Consider the following 23065-nt stretch of genomic DNA (forward strand, 5'->3'; position numbering starts at 1 on the left):
TTTTTTTTTAATTTAAATAGCAATTTAATTTTTAATAATTATTATATATATTTTTAGTAAATATGATTCAAGAAACAACAAAGGTAAAAAATTAGAAAATATTTAATTTCTATGTTATTAAGACAATATCATTAGGTTCTTCTTAAATTGAAACATATCTTATTCAATAAATTACTTTTTTATACCTTTCAAAAAGCTATCAAATAATATCTTTTAAATATCAAGCTAGTTTAAAAAAAATCTTGCCAATTTACTTGTTTTTATTCTTTCTCTCAATTAAGAACACAACTATACTGTGAGTTGCCTGAGCAAAAGTAATTCATGAAATTGCTTTAAAGATATATAACAACCAAATATAAGCCGTGCACAGAGATATCTTCTTTTCTTTATAATAGTTTTAAAAGTACAAACTAAAGTCACGTTCAGAGTATCCTATGTTCTTTTTAATAACATGTATAATGATAAGAGTTTTAGTAAGAGTTCATATCTTAATAATAAATTTACCAAGATATTAAAGTGAACGAAACACAAATAAAAGCAAAAGAAAAGAAAAAGGAGGAGCAGTTACTTCATTAAATATAAATTTAAAAAAATGTGAGAAAAAATAAAAATAAAAATTTATTGCGTTTTTTAAGAAAATCAGAAATATCGAGTTTAAATAAAAAGCTATATAGAATATAAAGTTTGTGTTTATAAAATGTTAGATCTTGTTGCTTATCATAGCAAGTAATTCTTCAAGGTACTTACTGTGTGCTTTACAACAATAGTCTACATATGTTCTCAGGTAACTAACCAAGTCATACATTATATATTATGAAAATCATTTTTTTTCTTTAAAAGGCCCATTATATTTTAAATGGGAAGAACTATTTATTAAGATGAAATTAGTGAAAAAGAAATATTCACATTTCACTGTGTAAGTTAAATTCTTCACCCCATTTTCCTCTTCTTTACATCAAAAGAAAGAATTACACAAAAATACAGCGACAGCAAATAGGAAAGCACAGAACTTCTTGTAAAGCACTTAAAAAATATCACTTTGAATAGCTTAAGCAAATACTTGTTCTTCCATTTATATTTATTATATAAAAATAAATTGAAAGATGTAGAGTTTATTTTATTTCATATAGAAAAAGAATACTATATATAAAATATTTACTTTTATTTAATAATATAATACTTTTAATATATATATATATTCGAGTTTAATTTAAAATGATATTAAAGAAGTGTAAAAGTCAGAGGAAAAAGTAATAATAGTATAATTTGACATCTACAAAAACAGATTAGAAATCACAACAGAAAATAAAAATAATTTTTTAATTTTTAATTTTTGTTTGAAAATTTAAATACACTAATAAAACTATTTTACATTATTAAATTGGGAGTATTTTGCAGTGTACTGGCTCCTCGGTGTCCAGCATGACTATGAACACCCACGAGTTCTTCATGGATTACAGTACCCGTTTTCAGAAAATCTTCCAGGAAGGCAAAATCCTGGATAGCAACCATCTCATCATATGCTTTCCACCAAGCTTCATATTGGATCTAACCAACAATATCAAGCATACCTGGTTTTTAAGACACACTTATATACCCAGTCCATAAAAAAGGTATCGGGACTGTATAGTGGCATCGCCGTAGATAACAAATACTCAAAAAAAATTAAATATTTACATCAAGAAAAGCTCACAGCTCTTATAAAAACACCACAAATACACATTCATTTAAAAAATATATAATTTTCTGTATTCAGAATAAATAGAATGATAGTCAGACGAAGAAAAAAGTCTGTAAAATGTTAGACAAAATTAAGTAATCGACAAAAATGCTGCTGCCTTAGAAAGCCATGGAGCCATACGCACCGCTATTAAGAGTACTTCCAATCCCAAGACTACCAAAAAAAACAAGAAAAAAATACATATTAATCAAAACCATTAAACACCCTACCATAACTGTTAGAAACATATAGCTAGAACGTTGGAAAGTGCATTATTTGATAAGCATACTTATAGAAAAAACTGAGCGAAAAAAAGTTTATTCTCACTTCAAACACAAATTATCCTACAAACTAAGGACACACTACTGGATTTCCTGAACACTGGGACAGAGAGGTACTGTCTGAACATTACTTCTTACAACAACACAATAAAATGCCAAATTTTGAAAGTAGAAAGGCATCAAGTATTTGCTAGAAAAAAACATAATTCCAAACGTTTAGGACAGTATGTACCATTAGAAATGTCTTATGAAAATGGCACTAACTTCACATATTCATTTGAGTTAGTTGAAGCAAATAAAAGTGGTAATGATCTTATACTTGGGAAACAGATACTGACTAAGGTGCTTGTGTTTGACTTTATCATTAATAGCTGAATAGACTTTCAGCTAACATATATGTAATTTAAGGATGATTAACCCAAGTCATGTACTATATGTATGTGAAACTACTTGATATGTGTTAAATTTAATATTCCAAATATAATGCGCCAATTTTATGCTTATCAATGGCTCTAAAATTAACCATTGGTTATAATTATTCTGTATTCAATTAAAAAGCTGAATTATAAGCATTTTTCCAGAAAATCTAACATTCAAATAAATATAAAAGTAAACGAATAAGATCCATAGATATAGTATGCCTTGACCTTTATATGCTTTAAAATATCTAAAGGTTGTATTTTTATTACAATTAGTCGCAATTCAAATTAAATTACAATGATATCAGAGTTTAAGCTTTAATAATTAATGTGGAAATCATACAAAGTACTAGGTATATATAACTACGCACATATTGTGCTATAAAATTAGTTCTTTACAACAATGGGTCCTGTCTGGAAAGTTTCCCAGTCCTTGGAGTCCTTGGGGTTACCAAGGAGCTTAAGGGCTCTCAAATGAAGAATGTAAGTTCCAGAAGGTACGGGAATTCCAGAGGAAACATCAGAGAAGGAAGGTGGGATGTAAGTGGCATCCCAAGAGGCGCCAGAGATATAATTATCGGTTTCGAGGGTGTTAGCGGGAAGATAAACAGAATCAGTCATGGTTTTTCCAATTGACTTCTTGGTCTTGGCATTCAAGACGTCAACATCAAACTTGGCAGTGGGAGTGAGGAGGCGATAAATAATGTAGGGGATAGTGGTGCTGTTGCTGCGGTTGTAGGTGTAGGTATCGCTCTTGGAGAACACATTTGTTCCGTCCGAGTCAGAGAGATATGGGTACTTGGCATCAAAAAGAGGGAGGTCACGCTGCTTTCCAACAACACCAAAGTAAGGAACAGTAGTATCAAGGGTAGTCTTGCGGTTACCAGACTTGAAGCGAATGTAGCCACCATACATAATATGATCCTTGGGGTTAGTTTTAGGAGGAACAACAGTGACCCGTACTGTTGCCTTTTGACCTGGATTGAGGGTAATAGAAGTTTTGGAGAATATCAACTTTGCCTTTGCATTGGAAAACCCGGTGGGAGCAAGAAGAGCATAGCCTTGTACAGAACGATTGTAAGGAGCCACAGAAATAGAAGGCTCATTAATAACCTTGAAGGTAGCGCGGACCTTTCCGGCATTGTAGATGCTCACAGTCTGGGTTTTGTATTTGTTAAAGGAAGAAGAATCGTTGAAGCTAAGTTGGGTAGGAGAGACGCGGACCTTTCCAGCAATTGCATCGTAAACTTGGACGAGACCAGCACCTTGAAGAAGAGGGCTCTCAATGGCACTCTCACCATTGACGTGGACAAGCTTGAGGGCATAGTTCTTGAACTGCTCCGAGATAACTTTGTTGTTCTTCTTAAGTCCCTTGGCCTCAATGAACAGAGCGACAGAGCCAGCAACGTAAGGGGTAGCCATAGAAGTACCTGACATAATACCCCAGCTACCGAGGAAACGAGGAAGGGTAGAGTAAATCTGACCGCCGATTCCGGCAACATTGGGCTTAAGATCGAGTTCGTAAGAAGCACCAACACTAGAAAAGTCAGAAACAGTGTTTCCGGTAACCAAGGGATAAACAGCCTGCGTGGTGTCGAACTTCAAAGTTTCAGTACCAGACTTGATACCAGCCAAGAGGGCAAGACCATCAGCAGTTGAGATACCAATAACAGGGATGGTGGCTTCAGGGTTAGAAGGAGTGAATGAGTCACCATTGTTACTGTTGTAAACAATCAGTCCAATTGCACCAGCCTTGGCAGCATTGGCCGCTTTTTCGTCGAAAGTGCAGGTACCACGTTGAACAAGAGCAATCTTTCCGGTGAGCTTAGGGATAGTAGAAGGATCACAAGCATCGGTTCCGCCAGAAGCAGCAGTACCATCGGGAATCTTAGAACCAGAAGAAGTCAAGTAGACTAAATGAAAAATAAATAAATAAATAAATGACCTTATCCAACATATATTCTGTATTATTTTACTAGACTTACCAATTTTCTTGGAAATAGAGCTAGCCTTGAACAAGTCAACCAAATGGTAGTTATTATCGACAGAAGCAGTTGACCAAATATCCTTAGCAGTACTTGGCATACCAACAGTAAATGCACCATCAGCACCAGCGTTACCAGCAGCGACAATGACTAAAACATGCAAAATTAAAGTAACCTTCTTTAGTAAAATTTTATAATGTAATACAATGCTTTTTTAGTTTGAATCTGCATTTTTGTCTTACATGGAATACCCTTTTCTGCAATACGCTGAGCAACAATGGTATCAGGACCATTGCTCCAGGCATTGTTTTCGCCAATGGATACAGAAATGACATCCATACCAGCATCATATGCCATCAAGAACGACTTAACGAGGACGTCGTTTCCAGTATTTCCTTTGCATCCAAATACACGCCACATACCAAGAGTGGCTTGAGGAGCAACACCAGTAAAATTCTATATTGTTTAATGAGTTTAAGATATTTAATTATTGTAGTAAATATAAGAAGAAAATCTTACGGTTTTGGAGTCATAACCGGCAATAATACCGCTAACATGAGTTCCATGACCTAGTAGTACATTTGTTGCGTTAGTTTCATCTGCAGAATAACAAATAGAGAAAAGATGAACATACCACTTGCACCAGACTCAGCTGTGCAGCTGTCAAGGGGATCATCATCGGGGACAGGAGTGTTTCCACCGGTGTAATCATTGCCAACAAGATCGTAACCATACTGAACTTTGAAGCCCTTGCCAAAACCTCCTCCAAGAGCAGGGTGAAGATAATCGATACCTAACAATTCATTATATTATTTCCGTCAGTAAATTGTTATTTAAATGATTCTCTCTCTCTCATGTACTTACCAGTATCGACGACACCAACCTTGATACCCTTACCAAACTTTTTGAGCTCAGAGTGGACACGATCGACTTGAGTCATTGCGTGAGGAAGAATAGATGGTGTCTTTCCTTTGGAAGAAACCTTTCTAATTGTAATATCGGGACGTTTAATGACCCTGACAGGATAAACTGCCTTGACGCTATCTTGATCAAGAACAGATTTAAGAGCTGCATCATGCTCTTTGTTGTCAAGACCATTAAGACCAAACGAGATGCCATTGAAAAGGTCATGGTCAAACTGATGTGCAATATGAATCTTAGCCTTCTTGAATTTGTTTTGAACTGAGTGGACAAAGCTGTTGGCAGATGTAGAGTCTCCATAATCAAACTCTACAATATATCGATTGGGAACAACATTATCACTGGAAGCCTGGTATTTAGGATGGGAAATGGCTTCCGAGGGAGCAACCAAAACAAGGACAGCAAGACAGACACCGGCTGTAAAAAAGGGAAGGACAGAGAAAGATCGTCGCTTCATGATGGAAGGAGCGGGAAGGAAAGAAAGGAAGGGTTTGAGAGAGCTGAGGAGAAGAAGATGGTTTACAACGTTTCTTTTATACCTTTCCTTACTCACCAGTTTTATACATACATATTGACATGTGTGATGTTACAATAGTTAGGCTTGTAAATATATGTATCATTTGAGGTCAGATTTAGACAAACTGTCTATAAAAGCTTGTATTTGGTTGATAGTTACATGCTGGGATTAGTTACTGACAGATAACCAGTCTCATATTTTGCGTGTAGGAGCACTTTATTCGGAATCTCACCAAATATGAATTGGGAAAGAACTCCTAAGTATAGTGATCATGTTTTGGCTACGTGAAATGCACACTACTGTAAAAAGTAGTCATCTTATATTAGATCCTAATGATATTATATTTTATAATGTATCAATGATGATTATATTTCTACCCAAATTAGTCACTTTTAACTGTTATTAGTAACGCATGTCGTTTTTATTATATATTGGTCACACATATCCTACATATGCTTAGTTAATAGCGACGATCTGTAACAGCCCATTGGTCTAAAAATTATACTATATTTGTATAAAAATAACTGCTTTGATTAAGTTATTAAGTGAGCGATTACATCTCCAAAGAAATCAGTAATTTATAAGCATATACCTTGTATAGAGCTTAGTTTCACTTTAAGTAACAAATAACGCGGATTATAAGATTTATTATAGAATCCAAAGAGCCTTTTTCTTCTTCTCACATTTGATACTAATATTTAGATATCTAGATAACTTTATACATTTTACCTTAACTAAAAAAGTACATTATCTGTCAGTCTCTCTCCCAATAAAGACACACATATATGTATATATAATCAGCAGAATTATATATACATATAATATAAAGCGTCTTTGCTACAATATATCTGAAAGACACATTGCAATACTATATAAAAAAAATTAACTTCAGGTGGCACACACGGAGAATAGCGCTATTGGATTTATTGTTAAAAATGGATGGGAAGTTACGTGCTCCATTTTAAGCAGCAAGAGCCATATTATTTCAGATTGCAGGTGCTGAGGTTGCCATAATCAACAGTTTGCAAGCTCATTGATATATAATATGTGTCAATATAATATAAGTTACTTTACAATATAATTTTGCGAATTAGTATTTTTATTTATTAATATCATAATAAAAAAAGATGCTTTTCGAAAGACTACTAATAAGCCGTGTAAATATCCACGTATTTTTCATCATTCAATCTATATGTTCCAAGATACTTTAGAATTTCTGACTCCAACTGTTAACATAAAGATCAATGAAAAGGTAGTTAAAATTGAATATATTCATAGTACTCTATACCAGCTTGTATAAAAGCAGAATTATACTTTAACATACATATATATATGATCTTACTTCATGGTGGTATATACTAATTAACATCATAATTAAAATCAACAGATACTCCCAAAAAAGCACTATATATATAATCCAAAGACAAGAAAAAAAACATAGATAATCTAGAATTGTGTAGGCTCAAAACATACGAGTTTTCAACATATAACATATTAAAAGAATCGATACTTTAATGGCTCTGAAAATTAACCGAATACCGTATGTGGATATAAGTGTACCCGGTAATCTTACAGTTTTTCAAAGGTATGAGCGAATTAACTTATTCTACTACCCCAGTTTTGTAGCGCTAGATCATTGTGGTCTTATTGAGAGAAAAAGTGACATAAATAGTAGTTGATACTATTAAAGATAATTGCAATTAATATTCATTTACAGATGAACTGAGATACTATCCCATTGGTGCTATTTTGTAAGAAAGGGAAACCCGCAAATAATATAATATACAGTAGATATATTCCTTATACTTGCAGCTATTTAAAGCCTTTTAAGATTCTAATAAAGTTAAAAAATCATAAGAAAAAAAAACCACTGGCTTAAGAGTGGCTATATATTATGTCTACATACTTATATATAGAGTATTATCAACCTTTATCTACAATATTTTTGTATTGGGTAGTGCACAACAAAAAAGGGACCCTGTCCGTCCATATTCACAAATGGGTCCGGTATCTCTTATTTAATAAATCCCACATTCGTAAAGCTTCCTCTTTTTTTTTATTGAAAGAACTGACTAGGCTTCACAGTTTCAAACATTTCTTAATCTCTGCCATTAAACTGTAATGTAAATTTCAATAAGCTTGGCTTGTGTACATTCAAAGATTTTTGTTTTATCTTTATTCTATTAAAAAGTCAAAAATACATATCGACTAAAGAGTTAAACATTTACATTGTATAAATCGAATTTTGATTAAAAGTAACATCTTTAAAGAGTATATCAACTACTCTTCTAAAAATCTCTATAATACACATATTCATAGTGTATAGAGCTATAGAATACTTAAATAAACTGTATCATATTTTATAAAAACACCCTAGCCTCTGTAATATCCTAGATTCACCACCCTTTTTGAAGGTTTGAAATAATTATGTAAAGTTATCGAAATAGTAAGAGATTCTATTTCTTCTTATAAAAAACACACATACCACTATTTGGTATCTTCCAGACATTGTCCAGAACCTTAATATAATTATGAAGTATATGATTGAAAGGTGTATCTGAACACTTAATATTAACAAATGTAGTAGTGTATTAAGCAGACATATATTGTATAAACTAGAATATCAGTATATTCATTTGTTATATACAAAAAGTTGCCCCTGTAGAAATCTCAGGCTTTTAAAGACAATGTCGGTAAGACCCTATGAAGAAATTCAAATGAAGTTTGTATAAGGCGTTTTCCTGCTACTCATATTTCCCAAATAAAATATTTGGAATAAATAGAGCTTCCCACACAAACACTGTCTACTAATACATAAATGCCCTTTAACTCTTATTTTTGTGAGCCCAACAAAAGTCTGACTCTAAAGATTAAACCTAATGTATGATGGATATTTGTATCTGATTCACATCAAGTCAATTTTTTTTAAAGTTTGTATTTCGTAATAGATAAAGCTTGCAAAAGGATTGGCTAAACACTAAAAATACTATAAAAAGTGATATATGTTTATCTCTAGATTAACTTGAAATCTATAAATCAGTTCTTTACAACAATAGGACCTGTTTGAAAAGTTTCCCAATCCTTGGGATCTTTGGGGTTACCGAGGAGTTTAAGAGCTTTTAGATTTAGAATATAAGTTCCTGAAGGAACCGGAATACTGGCTTGAATACCAGAAAATTGAGTGGAAACATAGGTGGCATTCCACGGGGTATTAGTACGAAATCCATCTCCATAGATAGTGTTGTGAATGAGTATTGATTACTGCTGAATCTGAGAGTAAGACTGAAGGATAAAATAATATCCTCAGCTATTCCAGTCAAACGGATCTCCCTTTATGATATTATCTAATACACAGATCATCATACACATAATTGATTATTTATTATTATCACCATGACATGGGATATACAAATACATATACATTATATATATGGCATCATTATATTTCATCTACATATTTCTTTTATTATACAAATACTTAATTGAGAGACTACAACTACAACTATCTAATATTATGAAACATTACCCGAGTATCTGGGTCGGAATACTAAAATATTACCAATAGCATAAATGCTCTTCTTTACCAAAACTCTTGGACTGATCTGACTGGAGAAGTATCATATCAATTGGTCTTTCCGGATCTTTCCAGAAGAACAATACTCCTGGAAGATGACTCATCGTGATAAAGATTACTTAAGCACACACTGAATTACAAATTAGAAAAACATATAAATATCAGTAGATAGTTCCGTGTAGAAAGACAATCGAATTTTATATTTCTTTACTTTTCTTTTGAAATAAACAACCTACACAAGTTCTCACGAATTCTTTCGTCTATATTATATTTTGCTTTATTTTCTCCCCACAACATTTTTTTTCGTGAACTACAATGAACTCTCCTGCTGACTTGTTTCCCGCTGGTTTGACCCCTGTTCCTGAGGAGGCTACCTTGTCCCCCATGTCTGCGGATGAATTATTCTCTGACTTGAGTGAGCCCGTCCTCTTTCCGGATGCTGCCCCTGGTTTTGGTTCCGTTTCTGGTTCTGGTTCCCCTCCCGTTGGTAGAGAAGTAGCAACTGCTTCCTCCTGTGTGGCCGTTCTCAAGGCTGAATTGGGCAACCACATCGAGGCCTTCAGCGCTGCTCATGTAGCAAACAATGAGCAAGCAGCTGATGATGCACTCCGCAGGATCGAGCGCACAAGATTGGCAATCACTAGCCTTGAAAAGTGCAGCGAGATGCTTGCCTCTCCTGGTACAAACACAGAGAGAGCTGGCCGTGAAGGAGGGTTGACTCTCAACAGAAGAGATCTTCCCAAATTCCAATTGGCCTCCAGTATTATTAAGCCCTTCCCAAATGAAGAGGTTTTTGAATCAGTTGGACATTTCCTACGTACCTTCAAGAATGTGATCGAGTCTTCTTCCTTGGACATCGAGAGAGTTTGGAAGAAATTCCTCCCACTTTGCCTGCCTCACACTGATGACGGATGGGTAGAGATGGATCTTAAGAAGTGTATTGATTGGAAGGCGGCGAAATCATGCTTCAACAAAAGACATGGTTCCAGCTTGGTGTCTCGACGATTCACAGACCAGGTCTTTACAATGATGATGAAGAACACTGAGTCCATCGGTGATTACTCGAAGAAGTTCCTCCGTGCGGTTTACAATGCTGGTTTACCCAAAGACGATGCTCGCATCGCTGATCGCTTCCTTGCCTCGCTGACCTTATCAGTGCAAACACTGGTAAGAGTTACCATGGCCCGCTCTGGTCCCAATGGGGAGTCCAAGCGTGATTGGACTGTAGAGCAGATCACGCAGATCGGCAGAGACATCCTTGGGGATGACAACAGGCTCTATGCTGAGGCGACCCGATTGATTCCTGGTTCCCGTGGGCAACCTGAGAAGAATAACGAGGAACATCCCAGAAAGAAGCTTCACCATTCCAACAAGATAACCAAGCATGAGAAGACATTTTTCTGCTCGCACCATGGAAAAAACCCGACCCATGAGTCCAGCAAGTGTTTTACCTTGATCAACCGCAAGAACAAAGCCAGTAGTTCCAACAGTCGCAATCCTTGCAGACGTTGTGGTGAAAACTACTACCATGGTCATGTCTGCAAAAGCAAGAACAATGAGCCAATTCTCATGGTATCCCAGTCTCCCGCAAAGGATAAGTCTGAGCAGACGCTCAAGACGATCCAGGACAGGATAGATGAAGACATGGAGGAAATATCATTTGAATGTAAGTACCTACTTGACAGAATTGAGAGAAGAATTAAAGCTAATGATGCGTTTAATCTTGTAACTCCAATCATAATAGAGAACCAGAAGTTAATCGGGATGATCGATACAGGCAGTTCCCGCACGTTTATAAATTTGAAATGTTTAAATAACAATTTACAAATAACAAAAATAAATTCTTCAATTGGTTCCTTTAATTTTCTGTCTAAGAATAGTAGTACAAAGAGATTAGGAAAAACTGATCCTTTAAATTTTAAATATATAAATGGCATCACCTTTAAGCATGCACCAGAGGTGTTAGAGTTTAATACGGGTTTTAATTTTGATATCCTCCTTGGAAGAGATATTTTGGCAAAGATGAATATTGGATTAATTAATGTTGCATATGATATTGAAGGAGAATATGTCCATTCAGATAATGCAAAAGACTATGCCGCCATTTATGAAAATCTAAATATTGATAAAGAGAAAAAGTTTGAACCTGATAATTCGCCAGCTGGCACAGCACAGCAACGAGCAGAATTTATGAGCTCTATTAAAGCATCACTGGAGGAAAATAAGAATATTCCCGTTGAGTCATATTGTCCTTTATCAGAATCTATTATTCGTTTACCTACTAAGGAAGGTGCGACGGCTTACAGACGGCAGTATCCTATACCGCACGCTCTAAGACCAACACTTGACAAGCAAGTAAAAGAATGGCTTGAGACAGGAACTATTGTCAAGTCCAAGACCAACACTTCCTTCAACAGTCCAATGTTGCTTGTTCCAAAGAGAAACAAAGCTGGTGAGATTGTCAGTCATAGAGTGTGTTTAGATGTGCGATTGTTAAATCAGATCCTACCTCCCACATTCAATTATCCAATTCCAAAAATTCAAACAATATTTCAAAACTTAAGTGGAAAGAAATTCTTTACCACACTCGACTTATCCAATGCGTATCATCGTTTCAAAGTTGCACCTGAGGATGTACACAAACTGACATTCACTCACTTAGATGGGCAACAGTATAGCTTTATTAAAGGCTGTTTTGGCTTGAAGATGCTTACTTCACAATTTCAACATGTCATGGCTACTTTATTTGATAAGATTGACTGTGTACAGAATTTTGTTGATGATTGTATTGTTGCCAGTGAAACATTTGAACAGCATGTCAAAGACGTAAAATTAGTTATTGAAAAATTGTCATCCGCGAAGTTGATTCTGAACTCGGAAAAGTGTGTCTGGTTTCAACATTCAGTGAGATTGCTTGGTTTTGTCGTCAATGAGACAGGCACCAAGGTTGATAAGCGAAAGTTGACAAATGTTGACAAATGGCCTATTCCTACAACTGCGAAACAGATTCAGCAATTCATGGGTTTGATCAATTACTTCAGAGATTATATTCCTATGATTTCGAAGGTAGCTGAGCCTATTTCACGTTTGAGTCATGCCAAGAATGTGTCTGGTCAATGGACAGATGAGCAGACGAAAAGCTTTAAAGCACTAAAAGACATATTGCACCAAGATTTAATTCTTCATTACGCAGATATGTCACGTGAAATGTATGTGGCCACAGATGCATCCCTTTATGGAGCAGCTTGCTTATTGTTTCAGCGAGATGAACAAGGGCGTGATAAATATATCAGCTTTGTATCAACTTCCTTAAGCCCATCGCAGCGACGATGGAGCACAACTAAAAGAGAATTATATGCAGTCGTTTTGGCGCTTGAAAAATTCTGTCCATTTCTGTGGGGCCGACAGTTCACAATTTTTACTGATCATCGAGCACTCATTTATCTCCACACTCAAAAAATCGCTAATCCGATGATGATTGGCTGGATTGAGACACTCCTTGACTTTGATTTTAAAGTGGTCCATATTCCTGGTTTGTTGAATAAACTACCTGATTTGCTAAGCCGCTTGTATCCTCCAGAGGATAGTGACAAGCTGGTGGAGGATGATGGATTGAGAAAAATCAGAACAAATGACTTACAAGCTAAAAACAGAGTTATTGTTCAAAAGAAAAAATATAGTAAAGACAGAGTGCTAAATGTACTTGCAACGCAACTCGTCGAAAATGCTTCAGAGTCGTCCGACTATATGTCACCTCCTGAAGAAAAGCGTAATGGCTTACTAAAAGAAGCACATTCGTTTGGTCACTTTGGAAGTCAAGCTATAGTGAATGATCTTCATTCACAAGGCTTACACTGGACTAATATATATGAAGAGGCTAAAGAGATTATTCGTTCTTGCCCTGAATGTCAGAAGCACAATATTAGCAAGAAAGGCTATCACCCATTGACTAATGTTGTAGCATTCCGACCATTTGATCATATTGCAATTGACTTATGCGGTGAATTCCCTGTATCAGAGGATGGACACACGTACATGTTAGTTCTGGTTGATGTATGCTCCAAGTACATTATCTTGAGACCACTGCCAAACAAGAACTCAACAACAATAGCTAAAGCATTGATAAAGATTTTTGGAGATTATGGTTTTCCCAAAGTAATGCAAAGTGACAATGGTCTGGAATTTAGAAACTCTTTAATGTCAAGCCTATCTAAAGAGCTTGGGATTGATCGAAGATATTCGACAGCATATCACCCACAAGGAAATGGTATTGCCGAAGCCAGTGTAAAAATTGCAGAGAATACTGTACGTAAAATGATGAGAGCGAACAGCAATGACTGATGTCACTATCTACCGATTGTTCAGCTGTGTATCAATAGACATATTCCTCAAAAAACACTAAGTGCGCCGTTTTCATTAATGTATGCTCGCAGAGTCAATGTGCCTGATGAGTATGGTGACAAAGATAAATACTCTCTTCCAAAAGCCACAGTTACAATTGATGAGCTAGAGAAGCAGATTGATCATATGAAAAATATTATATTCCCTGCCATTAACGAACGTGTGTTAAGGATTAATGAGGAATTAAAAAAGAAATATGATCACAAAAATATCCTAATCGACATCCCCAAAGGAACACACGTTATGGTCAGATTACCACATCGATCAAATAAATTGGCACCTATTTATGAAGGTCCATATACAGTGGTTCGAAAGAATAAAGGAGGATCGTATGAGTTAAAGGATGAGCAAGGTGAATTGTTACACCAAAATTATACACCCTCAGAACTCAAGATGGTCACCATCGATGAATCAACAATTGAGAATGAGCTCTACAAAGTTGAAGACATTCGAGATCATCGTGGTACTGCTGGTCAACGAGAATATTTGGTCAAATGGGCTGGCTATGGCGAACGCGCTAATACATGGCAAAAGGCTGAAGACTTTACCGATTCCACAATTGTACAAAAATATTGGAAGAAAGTTAGAGAGTTGGAACGTTTAGAGAATGAGAGAGCTGAAGACTTGATTAACAAAAGTGCATCCTCAAAAAAGAAAATAGTTCACACTTCAAGACTAAATGGTAAAAGTAACAATAACGATGAGCACAAGAAAAGAACACTTCCTACCACTTTGAGTAGAGAAGAAAGATTACACAAAAGAAGAGCAACAAAAAATTAAAATAACAAAAAATGAACACGTAATCCACAAAGCTGAGTTTACAGTGTAGATCTCCATAAAGTACAAAAATTATGTGCATGATTGACTATAATAAAATAAGCAATTGGCCAGACAATGAAATAGTAAATGAAATGTTTTATTGCCGAATCAACAAAAGGTATTGTTGAATCTGGTGGAGGATAATGTTGTGAATGAGTATTGATTACTGCTGAATCTGAGAGTAAGACTGAAGGATAAAATAATATCCTCAGCTATTCCAGTCAAACGGATCTCCCTTTATGATATTATCTAATACACAGATCATCATACACATAATTGATTATTTATTATTATCACCATGACATGGGATATACAAATACATATACATTATATATATGGCATCATTATATTTCATCTACATATTTCTTTTATTATACAAATACTTAATTGAGAGACTACAACTACAACTATCTAATATTATGAAACATTACCCGAGTATCTGGGTCGGAATACTAAAATATTACCAATAGCATAAATGCTCTTCTTTACCAAAACTCTTGGACTGATCTGACTGGAGAAGTATCATATCAATTGGTCTTTCCGGATCTTTCCAGAAGAACAATACTCCTGGAAGATGACTCATCGTGATAAAGATTACTTAAGCACACACTGAATTACAAATTAGAAAAACATATAAATATCAGTAGATAGTTCCGTGTAGAAAGACAATCGAATTTTATATTTCTTTACTTTTCTTTTGAAATAAACAACCTACACAAGTTCTCACGAATTCTTTCGTCTATATTATATTTTGCTTTATTTTCTCCCCACAACAGATAGAATTGCGAGAAAGGTAAACAGAGTCAGTCATAGTTTTTCCAATTGACTTCTTGGTCTTGGCATTCAAGACGTCAACATCAAACTTGGCAGTGGGAGTGAGGAGGCGATAAATAATATAAGGGATAGTGGTGCTATTGCTGCGGTCATAGGTATAGGTATCGATCTTGGAGAACACATTTGTTCCGTCCGAGTCAGAGAGGTATGGGTACTTGGCATCAAAAAGAGGGAGGTCACGCTGCTTTCCAACAACACCAAAGTAAGGAACAGTAGTATCAAGGGTAGACTTGTGGTTACCAGACTTGAAATGAATGTAGCCACCATACATGATATGATCCTTGGGGTTAGTTTTAGGAGGAACAACAGTGACCCGAACTGTTGCCTTTTGACCAGAGTTAATTGTAACAGATGTCTTGGAGAAGATAAGCTTTGCCTTGGAATTAGAGAATCCAACAGGACCAACAATTGCATATCCTTGACCTGAGCGGTTGTAAGGAGCGAGCGCAATAGAAGGCTCATTGATAACCTTAAAGACAGCACGAGCCTTGCCGGTATTGTGGATGGTCAATGTTTGGGTCTTGTACTTGGCAAATGAGGAGGAGTCGTTGAAACTGATCTGGGTAGGAGAAACACTGACTTTTCCAGAAATAGCATCATAGACTTGAACAAGACCAGCGCCTTGAAGAAGAGGACTTTCGATGACACTATTACCCTTGGTGTGAACAAGCTTCATTGCATAGTTCTTGAACTGATGGGATATGACTTTATTGTTTCTCTTGAAACCCTTGGCCTCAATGAACAAAGCGATAGAGCCAGAAACATAAGGTGCAGCCATAGAAGTACCAGACATAAAACCCCAGCTGTTAAGAAATCGAGGAAGAGTAGAGTAAATCTGGCCACCGATACCAGCAATATTAGGCTTAATATCAAGCTCATTAGATGCATCGATACTGGAGAAGTCAGAAATAAGATATCCATTATCTCTAGGCAAGTAATGTGGGTTGGGATCAAATGTCAAGATTTCTGTTCCAGCCTTGATTCCAGCCAAAATAGCAAGGCCGCCTGCAGCCGAGATACTAACAATAGGAATTGTCGATTCAAACTTCAAAGGTGTAAAAGCATCGCCTTCATAGTCGTTATAAATAACCAAGCCAATAGCACCAGCTTTAATAACATTGGTAGACTTAAGAGTAAAAGTACAACTACCACGCTGGACGAGAGCAAGTTTGCCTTTAAGATTAGGAACAGTGGAGGGATCACAGCCATCGCTTTTACTACCAATATTTTTGTCTCCAGCAACCACAGCACCACTGACCAAATTTGAGGAAGTGGTAGCATAGACTATATATAGACAAGTTAATTACTTTATCCAGTCTATATTTAGTTTATTTTTGTATGCTTACCAAGTTTTTTAGAGATTGAACTGGCTTTGAAGTAGTTTATTTTGTAGTACGCATTTTCAACAGAGGCAATAGACCAGACGTCTTTACCGATACTTGGTATACCAACAGTAAAAGCACCATCACTACCAGAGTTACCCGTAGAAACAATAACTAGAATATATATTAGAGTATTTAATTTAATTTAATTTAATTTAATTAGTTTATGTTTTTACAGAAATCTAATGTAATATGCAGAGTTTTTTTTTAAAGCTATATTACTGTATTTGTCTTACATGGAACACCCTTTTCAGCAATACGCTGAGCAACAATGGTATCAGGACTATGGCTCCAGGCATTGGTATCACCAATGGAAACCGAAATAACATCCATACCAGCATCATATGCCATTAAGAAAGCCTTAATCATAATATCATCACCAGTATATCATTTGCAACCAAATACACGCCACATACCAAGTGTGGTTTGAGGAGCAACACCTGTAAAGTTCTATAACATATAGTATAATTATTTAACTATACCTATTTATAGTGCTCAGAAAAATGAACCCACTGTCTTAGCATCGTAGCCAGCAATAATACCACTAACATGTGTTCCATGACCTAATATTTTTTTAATCGCTCTATGAGATCCAGCTACAAGAGAAGTATACAAAAGAAGAACACACCACTTGCGCCAGATTCAGCTGTACAGCTGTCTAGAGGATCTGCGTCAGGAACAGGAGAATTTGCACCAGTGTAGGCGTTACCGACTAGATCATAGCCGAATTGGACTTTGAATCCTTTGCCAAAGCCTCCGCCAAGAGCAGGATGAAGATAATCGACACCTTAATATAAAAGTAAATTTTTCTTAGATATGCAATCCTCATAAATGTAGCCTTTTCTTTATAAAGTTTACCAGAGTCTACAACACTAATCTTGATACCCTTGCCAAACTTTTTGAGCTCGGCGTGAACACGATCAACTTGGGTCATTCCATGGGGAAGGTTGGAAATATTTCTTGTCTTGGAGGACAGCTTCTCAACAGTAACATTGGGGCGCCTAATAATTCTGACGGGATAAACAGCTTTGACGTTATCGTGATCAAGAACTGCCTCGAGAGCAGCATCGTGCTCAATATTATTGAGACCATTGAGACCAAAAGAGATTCCATTGAAAATGTCATGCTCGAACCTCTCGGCGACGTGGATTTGGGCCTTCTTAAATTTACTCTGAACTGAATGGACAAAGTTGTTTGCAGATGTGGAATATCCGTGATCATATTCCACAATATAACGGTTGGGAATAAGATCGCCACCGTACGAATTGTATTTAGGGTGGGATAGGGCTTCTGAAGGAGCAACAAAAACAAGGGCAACAAGACAGGCACCTGCTCCGAAAAGGGGAAGGCCAAAAAATGATCGTTGCTTCATGGTGGAAGGAGGGAGACAGAAGGAAAGGAAGTGTTTGGGAGAGCTGATGAGCATACGGTAGTTTACAAAATTTATTTTATACCTTGTTTTTTTTTTGCAAGAGTTTACTTGCCTCCTATCATTTTGCTTTTGAAATAATTATATGGCTGCAATACTCTAACATTTGACAGCTATTTCTAACGCCTCATCAATGTAAGCATTAATTAGGGTAATACAAATAAATGCTAAGAGAGTTACAATTGACATATAATTATCCCGGAATAGATCTAGTGAAAGTGCTTTATCAAGAAAATATCCAATTCGAGTTTAGGATAATAAATGTCAGTAATAATAGAAATCATGACTTCTTGATATAATCTGCACAATGCTACGTAGGTTATTCGGAAAATGTTGGAACTTGATCGCCGTGAAATTCATTGACCGTGAAGATCAATGTTTTTTTTTAGCGATAGCTGTATTCCTTCCATAATAGTAAGTTTTCACTGTACTTGGTAACAAATGGCGTTTTATTATGCCTTGGTTACACTTTTTATGAATATGCTCGGATAATGGCGGCAATCCAGTAGGCTCCATTGGGCTAGAGTGTATATTGTAACAATTTAGCTTTACTATTATTATTACTACTGTATATATTCTTATATTACATTACGGATATCGATATTGTTTTTCTTTATGGAAATAATCTTGAACAATGTTAAATAACCTAAAGAAACAAAGAGAGAAAACATATTATCTTGGTACTATTAAAGGATTATCAGCACAAGAAAAGAAGTTTTACTTTTAAAGAAGTATACTGATGCTCACAGAGTGAATTCTCAATTAAACTTGAGAATTACTTTTAGTAATAGCACGGATATACAAGTATAGAGATTGTGTACATAATAATATGTGTGTTTTTTTGATATATGATGTACTCCAAAGATAAAATTATATTAAAAACATATCAAATAACTGTTCTTTCTTTTGGATTTTCTTCTTAGTAGAAACGTATAGTAAGCAGACCTTAACAAAAATAATTGTAATATATAGCATTATGCTTAATATATTGAGGAGAGCCATTCCGGTCTATAAGTCACAAAAGGGCTTGCAAAATAAAATATGACTATAAAACAAAATGGTTCTCACAAAGATATGTATATAAATCAAAGTCAAACACCATATATGAGTATCAGAGACATTCTTTCTTTCGTAAATAGCAAGGAAAAAGCCGCTAGGTTTTAAGAACAAAATTCCCAATGTAGAGTTGTATTGTCTAGTTATGGGACCTATAACACGATAGATTAAAATTTCTATAATGAATTATCCATTTAATGAAGTACCTGTATGAGTAATATATTATTGATCTCAACCAAAAGCTTTAATTAATTTTATATTAGTAGAATATATAGATACTATCGAATACATAAACAAGCCCGGCATTTAATCCAGCCCTTCATCGTTTTTATAAAAGCCTACAAAATTGAAGATAGTCATGCTAAATAAAATTTATTGACTAAAGAAAATAACAATAAACTCATTTTCTTAGAAGCAGAATTTTTAACGTAAAAATGAAACACATACACCGTGTTATGATGATGCGGCCCCCTTTTAAATGGCTGGGTAACAGGGACAGAGAATATTGAGCAATGAACTCACTTAATAACCGCACTTTGAAGATTAATGTATTGTTTTATATGTTAGAATAAAGTAGATATGCAAGCTTTCTTATTTCTTTACCACAGCACGCAGTTTATATACAGTAAGTTAACTATTAATAATAAGAAAATTAATATCAGCACATTTTATACACAAGTTATCTTCAACCTCTTAGAGTATGACCAACGCCTTTTTTTTATTAGTACAAATTGTATTTTAGAACAAAATCATACTGTTCTATACGCTTAAATAAATAATAAGAGAATTAAATATATTACTACATGTATGTAACTAGGATCGCTTTCTAAATTAATTTTGTTTATTACAGAAATAGGGCTAGTCTGAAAAGTCTCCCAGTCTTTGGGGTCATCAGGGTTTCCGAGAAGCTTGAGTGCTCTCAGACTAAGGATATACGTCCCTGAAGGAACAGGAATTTCGCTTTGAGTACCTGAAAGCTCTGTAGATACATAGGTTGCATCCCAGGTTATGTTAGATTTGAATATATCTCCATAGTTCGAATTACGGTTGAGGTAAAAAGAGTTGGTCATGGTTTTTCCAATTGACTTTTTGGTTTTAGCATTCAGGACATCAACATCAAACATAGCCGTGGGAGTAAGAAGTCGATAGACAATGCTGGGCGTAGTAGCGTTGTTGCTGCGATCATATATATAAGTCTGACTCTTGGAGTAAAATCTTTTACCTTTTGAGTCAGACAAGTATGGATAATTTAAATCAAAAAGAGGAAGATCACACTGTCTACCAACAATGCCAAAGTAGGGAACGGTAGCATCAATTGCAGACTCGTGGTTACTGGTCTTGAAACGAATGTAGCCACCATAAATTATGTGGTCTTTGGGATTAGTTTTAGGAGGAACAACAGTGACCCGAACTGTTGCCTTTTGACCAGAGTTAATTGTAACAGATGTCTTGGAGAAGATAAGCTTTGCCTTGGCATTAGAGAATCCAACAGGACCAACAATTGCATATCCTTGACCTGAGCGGTTGTAAGGAGCGAGCGCAATAGAAGGCTCATTGATAACCTTAAAGACAGCACGGGCCTTGCCGGTATTGTGGATGGTCAATGTTTGGGTCTTGTACTTGGCAAATGAGGAGGAGTCGTTGAAACTGATCTGGGTAGGAGAAACACTGACTTTTCCAGAAATAGCATCATAGACTTGAACAAGACCAGCGCCTTGAAGAAGAGGACTTTCAATGACACTATTACCCTTGGTGTGAACAAGCTTCATTGCATAGTTCTTGAACTGACGGGATATGACTTTATTGTTTCTCTTGAAACCCTTGGCCTCAATGAACAAAGCGATAGAGCCAGAAACATAAGGTGCAGCCATAGAAGTACCAGACATGAAACCCCAATTATCGCGGTATCGAGGAAGAGTGGAAAATACTTGGCCACCGACACCAGCAATATTAGGCTTAAGATCAAGCTCATTAGATGCACCGATACTGGAGAAGTCAGAAATAAGATATCCATTATCTCTAGGCAAGTAATGTGGGTTGGGATCAAATGTCAAGATTTCTGTTCCAGCCTTGATTCCAGCCAAAATAGCAAGGCCGTCTGCAGCCGAGATGCCAATAATTGGAATAGTTGTTTCAAATTTTGCAGGTACAAAAATAGAGTCACCGTAGTTGTTGTAAATAACTAAGCCAATCGCACCAGCTTTAGCAACGTTTAAACTCTTTTCAATGAAATCACAACCACCACGTTGAACAAGAGCAATTTTTCCCTTAAGATCAGGAACAGTAGAAGCATTGCAAGCATCATTTTTACTGCCAACATTCTTGTCGCCAGCGAAAATAGCACCATTAACCAAATTCAAGGATACTGTTGCACATACTAGATAAAAAGATATCAGTAGCTTTATCAGATTTATGCCAAGTATATTTTTTTAAAAAAAAACTTACCGATTCTTTTTGAGATTGAACTGACATTAAAGTAGTTTACTTTGTAGTAAGCATTTTCGGCAGAGGCAATAGACCAAACGTCTTTACTGGTGCTAGGTGCAGTAACAGTAAAAGCTGTACGGTCACCAGCGTAAAAGACATTACCAGAAGAAACAATAACTTGAATAAATAATATTGTATTGTATTGTATTAAATTGGATCAATTCATATTAATATAAGGGCTTGATATTGTGTACAAAACTTCTCTAACTTATGTTACAATCTTAGACTTACATGGAACTCCCTTTTTAGCAATACGTTGAGCAACAATAGCTTCAGGACTATTGCTCCAGGCATCGTCCCCGCCCACAGATGCAGATATAATATCCATGCCAGCATCATATGCCATTAATAAAGCCTTAACAATAACATCACTCGCAGCAAAACCTTTGCAGCCAAATATACGCCACATACCAAGTGTGGCTTGAGGAGCAACACCAGTAAAGTTCTACATAATATAAATGATTAGATATGCATGTTCAGAGCAGTAGAGCACTATAAACTCACTGTTTTAGCATCATAACCAGCAATAATACCACTAACGTGTGTTCCATGACCTAGTATTTTCATTTTTATATAAGATCCAGCTGTAAAAAAGACTACTTAAAGTAGGGACGTACCACTTGCGCCAGATTCAACTGTACAGCTATCCAGTGGATCTGGGCCGGGTATAGGAGAGTTTTCGCCAGTGTACTCATTACCAACAAGATCGTAGCCATATTGAACCTTGAACCCTTTACCAAAACCTCCCCCAAGAGCAGGATGGAGATAATCGACACCTAATTATTCAGAGTACGTGTGTTTGACTAGTCATATATACACATACATATAAATATACTCTCTAAATAAAGACATAAGAAAATAAAGAGAAATCTCTTACCAGAGTCAATGACACCAACCTTGATGCCCTTGCCAAATATTTTGAGCTCCGAGTGAACACGATCAACTTGTGTCATTCCATGTGGAAGACTAGATAAACTTTCTCTCTTTGATACGGTCTTTTCAATCATAACTTCCGAACGTCTAATAATCCTGACAGGATAGGCTGCCTTGACATGAGTATGATCGAGAACAGCTTCGAGAGCAGCTTTGAGTTCTTTGCTGTCAAGTCCGTTGAGATCAAACGAGATACCGTTAAAGAGATCATGTTCAAATCTCTCGGTGATATGGATCTTGGAATTCTTGAACTTGGTCTGAAATAGATGTACAAAGCTGTCTGCAGATTTGGAATCCCCGTAGTTGA

At 35.9% G+C, this 23065-nt stretch overlaps 3 protein-coding genes across 3 annotated transcripts; all 3 read right to left on the minus strand.

Annotated features, from left to right (window-relative positions):
- Positions 1-1368: 1368 nt before the first annotated feature.
- Positions 1369-1636, minus strand: PHYBLDRAFT_143727 (hypothetical protein; the record flags this gene model as incomplete). Its single annotated transcript, XM_018431052.1, has 2 exons — positions 1369-1548; positions 1598-1636. 2 exons carry the CDS (start codon positions 1634-1636, stop codon positions 1369-1371), a joined length of 219 nt encoding a protein of 72 aa, XP_018293524.1.
- A 1075-nt stretch (positions 1637-2711) lies between these two features.
- PHYBLDRAFT_186420 (hypothetical protein) lies at positions 2712-5796 on the minus strand. Its single transcript, XM_018439240.1, has 6 exons — positions 5270-5796; positions 5040-5198; positions 4925-4974; positions 4648-4861; positions 4406-4555; positions 2712-4333 (listed from the first exon to the last, which is right to left on the minus strand). The coding sequence occupies exons 1-6, from the start codon at positions 5781-5783 to the stop codon at positions 2808-2810; spliced, it is 2613 nt and encodes an 870-aa protein (XP_018293525.1). The 5' UTR covers positions 5784-5796; the 3' UTR covers positions 2712-2807.
- A 3089-nt stretch (positions 5797-8885) lies between these two features.
- Positions 8886-22988, minus strand: PHYBLDRAFT_86155 (hypothetical protein; the record flags this gene model as incomplete). Its single annotated transcript, XM_018443637.1, has 8 exons — positions 8886-9004; positions 11793-11844; positions 15437-16755; positions 16839-16967; positions 22057-22270; positions 22330-22379; positions 22446-22601; positions 22703-22988. Coding segments are annotated over 8 exons (2325 nt in total), but the record flags the coding sequence as incomplete, so codon positions are not given.
- Between the last annotated feature and the right edge of the window lie 77 nt (positions 22989-23065).

Source organism: Phycomyces blakesleeanus (genome assembly GCF_001638985.1).
Source record: "Phycomyces blakesleeanus NRRL 1555(-) unplaced genomic scaffold PHYBLscaffold_7, whole genome shotgun sequence".
NCBI classification, from domain to species: Eukaryota; Fungi; Mucoromycota; class Mucoromycetes; order Mucorales; family Phycomycetaceae; genus Phycomyces; species Phycomyces blakesleeanus.